We start from the raw sequence: 14,510 nt of genomic DNA on the forward strand, positions 1-14,510 counted from the left end.
ACGACTGTTGTAATATGAAATCACAGTAAATATTATATATAAATATATATATATATATATATGTGTATGTGTGTGTGTGTGTTTGTCTTAGATGCCATTCTAAATAAATACAATTTGTAAGATATATGCAGTACATACACAAATTAGAACACCATATTAAACATGGCCGACACTTTTCGTTTCCAAACGAACTAAATTAAAAATGCCAACATAAATAATAATAATAATAATAATAATAATAATAATAATAACAACAACAACAACAATAATAATAATAATAATAATAATAATAATAATAATAATAATAATAATAAATATATTTGCAACGAAAATAAAACGTTTAAACTGAACACATACATACATAGCATGTCATTTTTATTGTTTTGTTTGGTTTCATATGCTATTTTAGCCATGGCATAAACTAAACTTTCACATAACACAATCGAATGGTCAAACAAAGTTAACAAGGTTCAGGGGAGAGGTATATCATGACGAGGCTAACAAAGAATTATGTCTTCTTTTTTTTTCGCGTGTTCCTTTCTCTTAGTATAGTTCGGTTCGATCAAAGCTGGTGTAGCGTTTGTCGACATTTTGGATTCTTTATACAGTCGTGCATCAGTCGAATCAAGTGTGCGTCCTTTGCCTTGTTGGCGATCTTGTTGAGTAAGTAACGATAGCCGTGCGTGGGTGCGTTGTAGATAAAACGGGGGCTGCAAAGAGATAGAAACATAGGAGAGCGTTAGAAAAACGATCAAAACAAAAAGGTTCTTGTAGTATTTCGCACGGTTCTATCTACTGTTCTCATGGTAAAATGTTTTTAATAAAACGTTACAATGTGCAATTTATTAATTTATTTTTATTTCAGACTAATATTCTCATCTTTATTAGTTGTTATTTTCATCTTTATTAAACAAAGGGGATTAAATTGTAGCGTACGAACGCATGTTATCTTTATAATAAAAAAAGGCGGAAAATACTTTCTGTATTTAATAATACAAATTGATTTTAATACTTGTGTGAGTCACACGTAATCAATACGTAGTCAATACGTAATAAAAAATATTCGCTGTCGTGGGTGCTTTTAAAACAATAGTTCCCCATCACAACTTTTTTATAGAAACGTTACGTTCTTGTGGATTCTTCTCTACTTTATCGTTATTCTTCTGTTGGTACTCGACCGAGATCGAATCTCTTATTTTCTCTGTGAAACAAAAGGAATTTTCCAGTTACATGTGTAAACATAAACCCGGGCACAATTTCAATGAACAGAATTATTTCTTCAATAATGTTGTACCTATAAGACACATTATCTCGGGGCTACTTCCAATGTAACGTAGTCGTTATATAAAAAGAAACAGAGGACTGTAAAAAAAATCAGCTCACCTTCTTTTTAAACAAATGTCTTTATATCTGGTATTTCTAACAACGCACTTTTTCTAAATATTTAGCCGGTGGATTTCTCCTCCGGTCGCGTTTGACTTTTTGTCTATTACTTCGACGTCACCCACGTGTGTCGACCACGTGGTTTTCCGAACTCCAAATTACGCCTCAAACACGTCACATCTTGAACACCGCTCCTCCGAGTAAACCACTTCTCCGGCCACACGTCATTTTGTCTCTGCTGTGACGTTACTTCGCATAGCCGGCTTGGTCATGCGTATATCTGTATGCTGCTATTGCTGCTCCCACCGTCAGCGCCTCTGCTACACTAAGCCGAATTTTAGCATCAAGAAATACTGTTAATTCATCCTTATAAGTAATCTAAATAAAAAAAAATCATCTCATGCTTGTTGATATAAAACCCCTAAGATTTTCACGAGATATATTAATCTCAGTTTCGCAACAAAATAAATGCTATTGAACACAATCGCAACAAAATCAATTTCGTAATCTAGTAAGGAGATGACTGTCTTTGTAGTGGTGAGATATTATTCTTATAACGGCACTGTTTTAAACGCATAAATTGTATGCATTGTTCTATAGCCAGAGGATGTGATATCGACATATAAACTGTATCAGAGAGTTATCACACGGATATATATTACAATTGATATTTACTTATCATTATTTATAAGAAGAATAATAAAAGCTTCACACTTCTTCTTTCTCGAAGAGTTATTTTATCTTCACTGCTGAGCTCCGTGATGAAACATGAAATGACCAACACCATAACCAATTGAGCCTCTGTTCTTCCTTCTTTTGCGAACCACAAAATAACACTTGGCTTGAAGTATGTCTGTTCACGACCGTGACCAAACTCAAATTCTTCTCCTCTCTCTCTAACCTTTCCGATCTCTTGACCTCTTCCGTTACGTCATCATTAAAAACCACACGTCTCTCGACGTGCTGCCTTTCCGTGTATGCTTGCCCAAGGTTATTTTGTTTATTTAACTAATCTGCGTAAACATCCTCAGTTAAAAACCATTGGTACACTTTATTTCTATAAACAATAAAGAACTCCTAATATAAACTATTTTAACAATATAACTGGATAGGTAGATAAATAATAAATAGACAGATCGATAATAACTAATTAACTTTTAATGTCTAACAGTTTCTTCTCTACAGTATATTTCTCACAGAAGCGACATTATTAGTCTTTCGTTACTCTATTGTTTGTTCCACAGAATATTTTCGACTGAGCTCAATCTTCTTTTACCCTCCTTGAAAATTGCCATAAAAGGCATTTTTGTCTTATGCCTTTTCTAGAAATCTACGTAAAATCTAATCGTGTATTCTTAATTTAAATTGACATTAAGGACATTTTAAGACGTATTTCCGAATATATAAATGCACTTTTAAGGGGAACTATTGATGCCCAATCTCCTTAAAAGTTCAAATATATTTTTATTTTGTTGAAACTTTAATCACACGTATATTTTTCCTGCGAAAAAACAATTGAAATAATTATGAATTTCTTCATGACCCTTAGACTAGATATGAGAGCTGAACTTTCTTTTGAAACTTCTACTGTATATTAATTTCATGAAATTTATTTTGTATGTATACAATTATTATGGAAGACAATGGAAGTGATTCCGAAGTTTTACGTTACCCTCTATATGTTACATCAAACACTCCTAGCCCTCTATCGATTGTCATGGTTATATCGAAATATAATTGTTATTGTTTAGAAATTAGGTTTTGGCATAAATAGTTTAAATTAGGTTGTAGAAAGAATGTTTGAAAAATGCTTATAGTTAAAGTTAACTTTAGATTATATTATTTATAAACAACAAAAAATCCAAAACAATAATCAAAGTTGGTTCATGCCACAATTTAAATATGTAGAGCTCTGAGAGTCTGGTGTAATCTAACCTCGCAGTTACTTAAGAACTGGCATGGATTTTTATAGATATTGAGTTTTGGACAGTTGAAATCTATAACTTGCTGAGAGAGGTTGAGACTTCTTGAGAACGGCTAGGGGGCGAGCCGAAGGTAAGTTAGGATGTAATGACAGAGTTGCAGAGACATCCGAGGTTTGGACTGGTAGAAGAATAAACCATGTTTTTATATAACCAGTTCGTTGTGTTGATCTCTACCAAGGGAAAGAAATCTTTGTTTCAGCACAGTCCGATGATGACAAGAAGGAGACTCTGTATGAATCCATCGGACAGGAAAAGGGTTAGTCTCGTATACATGTTTGTGAACTGTTTTGTACATATAGAGTAAAACACACACTAGACGTCACATCACGGATATTGTATATAAACACACCGCAGACTCAGAGAGATAAGTCTGTTATATACATACACACCGAATACAATATAAATGACTATATAACATGTATGCCGAATCTCAACGTGTCACAGCTTCTGAGTAACCAACTAAGATATATCCCACTTAAAAATTTAAAAACCTATATCTAATTGAAATTTAAATTATCATATAATATAGTAATTCAGAGTTTTACTACCTTTCAGCTTCTGTCATCTACATTAGGTTGTGGACCTGAATGAATGTATTTGGTTGGTTGGTTGCTTGTGTTTTACGGCATATCAAACCTTTTTATGTAATTTAATGCCGAATCCAGTAATTTTGAAGAAAATTTTTAATAGAATATAAATATATAAATATATATATATATATAGTTAGTGGAAATGGTAATTAATAAAAACTGAAGAAAGTGCTCAATACTGTTGTAGAGCAAATATACGTTTTATTTTTTATTACCGTATCTTTCTGTTAAGTTACATTATTGTTTCAGCCACTCGGCGGTTTTTCGCACCCCTCCCCGACCTCATTCACTCTTTCACTCTTTCATCCCAAAATAGCGAACCTTTCTGTAAAAGTCTGAGGAAGTTACAGACAGCCAAAAAAAAACGGCCGAGAAGCTGAAACAATAATGTAACTTCACAGAAAGATACGGCAATAAAAAATAAAATGTATATATATATATATATATATATATATATATATATATATATATATATATATATATATAGTTACAAATCAGTTTCTATTTAACCCAATGTTGGGACCCTAACAGGTACTACCACTCCTAGTCAGAGTGAACCTGGGAGCAATGGCAATTAAGGGGTGGCTCCACACTCCTCGAAGCCCGCAAGCTGGAGCCTCACCATCGGATATAGTTTAAGGTCATATCCAGGACCGAATCAATGTGTGGTAAAGACAAAGAAAATGGTATGGTGTTATGAGGATTTAGAAAACAATACTTTGTATTGTTTTCTATTCAATCTTTTCAGTAATAAAATAAGAGGCAAACATATACGGTGATTAGTTGAAAGTATGAGACAAAATGTTATCAGTACTTAACAGGCAACGCCGCCGTTATTTTACAAATAAATAAATTGAACCTTAAAAAACGAATCTTACAGCATTACTTACGGTCAAACTTTTTAAACATTCGAAACAAGAAAACATTTTTTTTTATCTGTTAGACTTTGTAGAACTGTGTTATGTCTTTTACGCATCACTATATTTGTGACGGTGATATAAACAGGAAACGTTATTACCTTCAATAAAAATGGCAACATTGCATTTTATATACTGTTGAGTTTGCCAGTAAATAATAATATATCATCAATAGAATTTACACATAGACGATTCCAGATAACAAAAAATAAACATATTTACATCCTCCAATATATTTGAAAAAAAAAATCAGGATCTCACGCAGCTCAGTAACACGCTGCGTTGTTGGGCATTTTTTTTTCTTGTAAGTCTAGGATTTAATTGGGAAAATGTAAAAGCCAGTTCCGATATTTTCTTGTTGGCTATGGTGAAAATGGATCGATGCCCAAACATTTGGGTCCCCAACTAGCTTCCAAGATTTTAGTTTGGTAGCGAATTAAATTGATATAATAGGAAGTGACAGTATTAATTTTAATGATGTTGTTCTTCAGCAAAGAAAACTAACGCAAAACATGTAAAATATGTATACATCACGCAAGCTCACCTGACGTCGTCCGGGAATTAATATGGAACAGCTTATAATCCAGCTATTGGCCCTGGACACCATATTATTAATATAATGCTCACTTATAAATTAAAACTACTAAGAAATTAAGGTTGTTGAACAGGGAGTACACTAAATGTTAATATTAATATAGAGAATGTCGTAGCATTATGAGATTATTTGTAAAATTGTAAATCACAACCACTGCCGCAACGTTATTATGATAAAACAAAAGTTATAAATAGATGTGCAACAAATCTAATACAACATATCAATGTTGTTGGTCCAGATTTAAATAGTAAGCGTATATATATATATATATATATATATATTTATATATATATATATATATATATATATATATATATATATATAAAAAGTATTTAAATGTCATAGAGTAAGGGAAGTTAATGAAAAGGGTATAAAAATTCGCATCCAAATTGCATGGTAAAATCCGAAGTGAATGTCTTTGATAGCAGTGTTGTAAAATGATCCAAGCTCTATTTTGAGTAATCCACATCACAATGTAATGGTCCGAAGTAGGCATTTCACTGGAGCAAATTTCTTTGTTTATATAATGGGTCCGGTAGTTTGTTTGTTTACGAACAAGCGATTTGAGCACTATAAAAGTTGTGGCGGGCGTCGATTCCATAGTCGAGTGGGAGAACTACCGACTGTCAACACGACGGTTTTAGGTTCAATCCTTGGCTTGGGAGAGATGCTAGTCTAGCGGCACTGATGAGTTGTGATACAACGAAACAGGACTGTATGTTGATGACTACAAATATATTTTAAGCCCCCCTCTTTGGGTAGAGCACTGTCGTAAATAATCCCACCGCTACTTAATTGGCTGAAAATGCGAAGCTCGTTGTTTGTTTATTTACGAACAGGCGATTTGAGCACTGTAAAAGTGGTGGCGAGTGTCTATTTAAATAGACATTCCGACGAGTTATTTACGGCCGTCGATTCCATGGCCGAGTGAGAGAACTGCCGACTGTCAACACGGCGGTTCTAGGTTCAATCCTTGGCTTGGGAGAGATGCTAATCTAGCGGCACTGATGAGTTGTGATACAACGAAACAGGACTGTATGTCGATGACTACAAATATATATATATATATATATATATATATATATATATATATATATCCGGTAGATCTGTTTATTAATAAACATATAAATTGCTATATTTGATAGTTTTATAATTACAGAAAATGAGCTTTAAATTCCACTCAAAAATAGCTTCAAATTGTTAATAAATTAAAATTAAAAATTAAATTAAAATTAAAACCGCTTTAAGTAGACAGGCCATGCAAAATAAGAGAAACTGAACTGATAAGAAAAATGAAAAGAAAAGAAAATGTTTACGCATAATGAAACAAGCAACGAGTATGATAAAAGATAAGATTAAATCAAATAAAATAAAAGGAAAGGAAATATATTACTGAATAGGGAGAAAAAGAACAAGGAAAAAAGAAAGAAAATAATAATGAAGAAATAGAAGGTGAGAAAAAAATAGAGAGAGAGAGAGAGAGAGAGAGAGAGAGAGAGAGGGGAAGGAAGATGAACTAAGAAGACGAAGTCAATAAACCTCTATAAAATAAAGTGACAGACCGCGAAAATAGGTCAGGATGCGAAAGCAAGGCCAGCCATATGCAGGAAAAAAAAAGAAAGCAAATAAAAAATAATGCATGTCAAATTGAAATTCCAGCTTAAATTAGTTTAAATCAATTTAAATCAATTCAAATCCAGCCACCTCAAAATCATCTTATCTAATACATAAAGTACTATTCTTGCTAATTTTATATGTATTGATAATATCCTGTAAATGACAATATTAAACTGAAAAAATTAGAACCATAATAATCTGACCAAGTAATTTTCAAAACTAAACCTAGGGGTATTAATAAAACGTGTTATAAATATTATAATACTAATGATAATGGTAATACTTTACTGAAAAATATAATATTAATAATAATACTTAACTATGACATTTAAACACTTAAACATCTTTTAATTTTGATTTTCCGTTTCTCACTTACTTTAGCAAATAAGGTGTAAGCTATTATAACTATTTGCTAATATTTTCTCCTCTGAAAAGATAGTAGACATCGAAATCATATAGCATAAGGAGTTATATTTCAAATTCTTTGTCTTACATCTATCTATACATATAAATGTAATATTTGGTTCGTTCGTTATCAATAAAACCATATTTCTATATTACCAATTTAATTAAAATTTTCAGACAAACTTACCGTAAAGTCAATGAATGTTTTTATGTTATTAAAATAAATTAATATATCAAATTATGAAAATATTAAATAAAATAAAACTATTTTTCGAAGTCGTTTCTGCGGGACTATTCGGTTTTTACTTCCGGTAGTTATTTCAATGTATTCACCACGGTTTGACGACTCTAATCGATAAGTGAAAAAAAAAACAGCCTCTATTTTTAAAATTTAAATTAATTTCCCAATGTTTTAAATTTAAAACAAATTGTTTGCTAGAAGGTGCGTTTTGAGTTGAAACATAAAAGTCAAAGAACCTTTGTCGTAAAAACAAAATTAGGAGCACACGTTTTTTGTTTATTTATTTATTTTATACAGTTGTTTCTAAATGAGAACATATGAACTTTATTTTGTATTTAAACTATAAATTCTTAGATGAAAGTACATTTTTGTCTCGAAAAAAAATCACGGTACATATGTATTTTGGTAACGTGCTGAAATATCTTTTTATTTATTTCTTTTTTTCAGCCATTCTTACCGTAAAGAGGGGAGGGTGTTTTGTAACTATTCTATGCTTTCAACTAATCATTTTTTATTAAAAAAAACTATTTATTATTTACAATTTATTATTACAAAAAAAGATATCGTGAAATTATATAAAAAAGATATTGTGAAAGTTGAATTTAACTTGAAAAAAAACAAAAAAAAAACAAACAAAAAAACAACGCGATTAAGGTACTAGTAAGATTCAATTGTTTTGTTTTTGCATTTTTTTACCGTAAGAAAATTTTTTAACAAAATTGAAAGTACACTGCTTTTTTTTCTTTTTTTTACAGAAGTTTTTATATGCGAAAATATGAATGCTTTTTCTTATTGAAGAAATTGTTAGGTAAAATACGGAAAAGTTTTCGGCAGATTTAACGTTTAGTTGTGCAAATATCCTCAAACCAGGTAATCACTAAAAGGGACTCTTAAAAGTCAATATCGGTATCGAGCAGAAGGTTTTTTTTACATGTTTTACAAACTTTAAGTGGGTAAAATATAATCACATAATTATTGAAAATGTGATCATGTGATTAAAATTTGATTTAAATTAACCATGTTGTTTAACAAATTAAAAAAACAATGCAAGATGAAGTATTACAATGATTAAACATGTTTTATTTTATAATTTAACATTAAAAACATTGAACAATAAAAATAAAATCTTGGGTACTTATATATTTTTTGTTATTGTGCTGAAATAATAAGGTCATTTGGAAAACCATTCTTAACATGTAGAGGATGTTTTCTAACTAGTCTGTGCTTACACCTTACAGTTAAAAAAAGAACATATATCTTGAAACTTAACTTGACAAAACTATTTAAAAATTGCTTGGTATCAAAAGCGCATAAGCACCAAATTTTGGTTTCATTTTACAGTAGATATTGTTCTCGGACGTATACGAGTACAGATGCTTTTTCTCCAGTTTAAATTAAAGTTTCTTTTTTTTAATTGTAAGGTGGAAGCACAGAATAGTTATAAAACACCCTCAGCTCCTCATTGTGAACAGTTTTCAAAATAATAAGGTTAGTATTTCAGCAGCACGGCACCAAAAATACATAAGTACTCAAAATTTCATTTTGATTGCGCAATGTTTTTAATTTTAAATAAAATAACGCATTTAATCGTTTTAAAACTTCATCTTGCATTATATTTTTAATTTGTTAAACAACATGGTTAATTTAAATTAAATTTTAATCACCTGATCACATTTTCAATAATTATGTGATTATATTTGACCCACTTAAAGTTTGTAAAACATGTAAACAAACGTTTGCTCGATATCGGTGTCGACCTTTAAACGTCAAATCTGCCTTCTGTGCTTTCAACTAACAATTTATTAAAAACAAAAGGTAAATTTCACATTGGGTCCACCTCCACAATTTTTAACATTTTTAGGTTCGGGGCGTTTATTTCGAAAGGCGTTCTTAATATGGGGAAATCGTGGTATTTATGCCAAAAGCCGTTTTTAACATGGGGAGGTTAGGGGTGTTTATTCCGAAAGCCGTTCATAATATGGGGAGATTTGGGTGTTTATTCATGGCCGCCAGTGAATTATAGAGCATAGTACAGGTGAAAATTTTGCTAACTGCATTTCATTTCCTCTGATAATATGAGCCAGTATTGAAAATCCATGGATTAAGGAAATGAAAATAATTCCCATCTATCTATTTCTTGTTTCAAACAATAAATTCTTAACTCGAATATGTGTTTATATTTTGATTTTCAGAATTTTATTTGAACTACTAAACTGATATATATAATATATATATATATATATATATATATATATATATATATATAAAGTGATAAAAATAAGAGAGAAAGCAGGATATGGGAGGACTTTGTAAACACAATTCTATCAATTTTTAAGAAACATTCACCATTGTGTTAAAATAATGGTATAATCGTCCCTAATGTTCCTTACGCTTGATGCCGCGCCTTCTCCATGCTACCTAGCACCTTCTCTTCTCTTCTGATGAGAAGCATTAGGCTTCCAAATGCCCTGGCATAAAGAGTCCCTTCTATCCCCCAAATTTTGCCTGTATGCCATTATTAAATAAATGATCCATCCTATATCTACCAATATATAGTTTTGGTGTCTTCATTTCATACTCTTGTTGTCCTACTATATATATATATATATATATATATATATATATATATATATATATATATAATGATAAAAATAAGAGAGAAAGCAGGATGTGGGAGGTCTTTGTAAACACAATTCTATCAATTTTAAGAAACATTCACCATTGTGTTAAAATAATGGTATGTTTACTCGGTCTGTTGTTACAATAAATTTCAGTAACAGTGGAAATATATCAACAAAATATGATTTATCTGTTAGGGCAAAACTATCCCATTATCGATGAACTGGGAAAATGTCATAACAATTAAAAAATATTAAAATGCATGCAGAAAAAAATATCACCGTCCACCAAATGAATGTGTTAACTTACCTTGTGCTGACGTCACGGTAATGAAAAAAAAGAGAACATAAAAAGAAGAGAGAGGATGTTAGAGAAAGCGATCAGGGTTAGACACGTGAGTGGCATCACGGGTGTAACGAAAAACCATGTGTAACAGGTGAATGAGGTAACAAATGTCGTTGTTAATAAAAAAGGAGTTAAGTTGTTACTTGATCTATGTTCTTTGCGATGTACTTCGCTACACCCTTTTGGGTTTACGTGTATAACGTAATAGCATTGTTAATATCGTTGCATTACTATCTTTAAATGTCACTATCCTTATAGAATATCGATTGGAAAAAATAATGAAACGTGTTATGATGACAGGTGGTGTAGACTTTTATCCAGAAAAAAATCCTTGCTATTAAAGCAAAGATTAATTGATATTTGACACAAATCATCGCTTTTCACAAATAGATTAGTTTTCATTGGTTTATTATATATCCATATTTTAGAGCTATTTGATGGAAATCCATTAATTTTGGCAACAATCGTTGTATTTTAAGTTCCTTACATACCGTATATTCCGGCGTATAAGACGACCATTAACGTTAAAAAAAATCACCCTGAAAATGTAACATTTAATAAGATACCGTGTATTGCAATCTCTTGCCTAGGCTGAAGAAACATGGTTATGTGATTTAGCAGTCGTCTTATGCAACCGATATATGCTCCAATCTTGTATCTCGTCTTATCTAACGGTCGCCTGATACACCGAAATATAGGGTATATATATATATATATATATATATATATATATATATATATATATATATATATATATATATATATATATATATATATATATATATATATATTATACGTTATATTTTTATTACCGTACATTTCTATTGAGTTACATTATTGTTTCAGCTACTCGGCCGTTTTTTATTGCCTTCTGTAGCTTCCTCAGACTGTCTGTAAAAGTCTGAGGAAGCTACAGACGGCAAAAAAATGGCCGGGTTGCTGAAACAATAAAGGGACAAACAAATTCAACTTGCCTCCTCCCTTGAGACTTGCATTCACTAACATCCGTGGGCTTAGAACTAATTTAGCTGATGTTGAAGCATTTCTCCTAACAAATACCCCGGATATCTTAGCACTAAGCGAGACTAACCTACACTCCTCCATCCCCTATAACTACTTTAACATGCCTGGCTATCTCCCACTCTGCCTTAAGGACTCTGACAGACATATGCACGGACTTGGAGTCTAAATTCGTAATACCCTCCCTCTGACTAGAGAAACAAACCTAGAAACAGACGATCAAGCCTTTATGTGCTTTAGACTAAACATACAACGCAACATTAGCTACTTTTACTTTCTCTACCGCTCTCCCTCGACCCAGGACTGCACCATAATAAACAAAGTCTCCGACAGTATAGACACAGCACTCTCCCTTGACAATACCGCCCAAGTCCATGTATTTGGCGACTTTAATGTTCACCACAAAACTGGCTTGGATTCTCTACTCACACAGATGCAGCGGGCAGCACAACACATAGTTTTACTATATCTCACTCCCTATCACAAATGGTTACGTTTCCAACCCGTTTCCCTGACCAGCAAGAACAACAAGCATCACTTCTAGATCTGTTTCTGACTACAGTTCCCGAGGATTGTACAACAAATGCTAACAGCCCACTCGGGAACGCTGACCATGCAGTGATAATGGTAGGAATCGCCCTAAATTCTAGACCCTAAACTGAAGAGCCAGTGCTCAAAACAACGAGATATTTTTAAAAAGCTGACTGGGAAGCCATCAGAGATCTTATCAGAGATGCCCCATGGGGAAATATTTTTTCTCTTCCTGCCGAACAGTGCGCAAATAAGACCCCTGAATGGTTCAAAACAGCAATGGAAGCACATGTTCCCGTGCGGAAATTTTATAGCAAGCCCCACTCTCCCCAATGGTTTACTTCGACTTGCGCAACTGCCATTGCTCAAAGGCAGAATGCATACCGCCGACTTAACCGACATAAGTCCAGTTCAAACAAACAGAAGTACATAGAAGCGAGAAATAACGTTAAGAAAGAAATAGCGACAGCTAAGAGAGAATTTACTGAAACCACTAAAAAACGCATCGAAGCACAAAAATTAGGAAATCGTGACTTCTGGAAAATCTACAACAGTGTAGTAAACAACGGGCAATCAACAATTCCCCCACTAACCAACAATCACGAGGTTGTTTGCTCAGCAACCGACAAAGCTAATATGCTTGCCAGCCGGTTTGCCTCGAACTCCACACTGGACCCTACCAACCACCCCCTGCCTGACTTTCCTTTGCGGACAGAAGCCACGCTAGACGATCTAAAAATCACCCCTGCTCAGGTACATGCTATCATAATAAATCTTGACACTTCCAAAGCATGCGGACCCGATCTCATCCCAGTTGTGCTATTAAAAAGTGCTCAGTCGAAGTAGCTCCAGTTCTCTCCAAACTCTTCAACAAATGCCTTAATGAATCATGCTTTTCGGGCTGTTGGAAAACCGCTTCTGTGGTACCAATATTCAAGAATTCTGGCGAAAGAACTGACCCATCAAATTATCGCCCCATTAGCCTCCTCCCACTTTTCGCCAAAATATTTGAGACCATAATTAACCATGCTCTAGTCCGGCACCTTACAGACGCTAAACTTCTGACTGACCAACAATATGGATTTAGACAAGCCCGTTCAACAGCTGACATTCTCACTGTAATCTCTGAACGTATATACCATTCACTGGATAAAGCGGGGGAGGGCAGAGCGGTAGCTCTAGATATATCTAAGGCTTTTGACAGGGTATGGCACAAGAGTCTCCTCAGGAAAATTAAATGATACGGTATCACTGGTAGAATACTTAGCATAATTGAATCCTTCTTAGACAAGAGAAAAATCCAGGTTGTCCCCGACGGTCGAGCATCGAAAACAGTGTGATATAAATGCGGGAGTGCCTCAGGGGTCTATTCTTGGACCTCTATTGTTCCTGATATTTATTAATGACCTCCCCGACAAAACTGCCTCTGAGATGGGTATATATGCTGATGACACTACACTCTATAACAGGCATGACAGGAAAACAAATGAACACATATCTAAAGAAATGGCAAAAACACTAGAGGATGACCTCCAATCTGTAGTGGAATGGGGACATAAATGGATGGTCACATTCAATGCTGCCAAAAACAAACTGGTTTCCTTCAATAATTACAAGAAACCTTCTCTGCCACCAATAGCAATAGCCAGTGACTTCCTGTCTGAGAGTACATCTTTCAACTGCTTGGCATAACGTTCACAGGAAACATGAGCTGGAACAATTATATTGAAAACATTGCCAGGGCCGCTGCAAAAAAGGTAGGCTCTCTCTACCGTGCTTGAAAACTACTGACACCTGAAAGTATCCTCTATCTCTATAAGGCCACCATTCGCCCATGTATGGAGTATTGTTGTCACATCTGGGCTGGTGCGTCTACTACTAGTTTCTCGCTCCTAGACAAGGTTCAAAAAAGAGTCGCCAATCTGATAGGCCCTGAACTGGCATCTAAGCTTCAGCCTCTGTCCCATCGACGAAACGTTGCACCCCTCTGCTTGTTCTACAAGTATTTTAATGGTGAGTGCTCTGACGAACTGCAGACACGTGTGCCCCCACGTCGAAGACACCCTCGACAAACCCGACAGGCAGCTAAATCCCACCCCCACACAGTAGAGATCCCTAGATGCAAAAGATCCTTCTACTCCAGTAGTTTCTTCCCCAGAGCCGCTAGACTCTGGAATTTCATTCCAGGATCATGCTTTCCTAACTGTACTGACATGCAGAAGTTCAAGTGCAACGTGAACCGACATCTTGCTGCACAAATCC

At 33.7% G+C, this 14,510-nt stretch overlaps 1 protein-coding gene across 1 annotated transcript in view; it reads right to left on the reverse strand.

Annotated features, from left to right (window-relative positions):
• Positions 1-358: 358 nt before the first annotated feature.
• Positions 359-14,510, reverse strand: part of LOC145293272 (uncharacterized) — a 489,760-nt gene continuing 475,608 nt past the window's right edge. Inside the window, exon 5 of the mRNA XM_080139872.1 lies at positions 359-710. Within this exon, the coding sequence (XP_079995998.1) occupies positions 563-710 (148 nt within the window). The 3' untranslated portion in view covers positions 359-562. The remainder of the gene's footprint in view (positions 711-14,510) is intronic.

Source organism: Euprymna scolopes, chromosome 14, assembly GCF_053919585.1.
Source record: "Euprymna scolopes isolate OS-2025 chromosome 14, ASM5391958v1, whole genome shotgun sequence".
NCBI lineage: Eukaryota > Metazoa > Mollusca > Cephalopoda > Sepiida > Sepiolidae > Euprymna > Euprymna scolopes.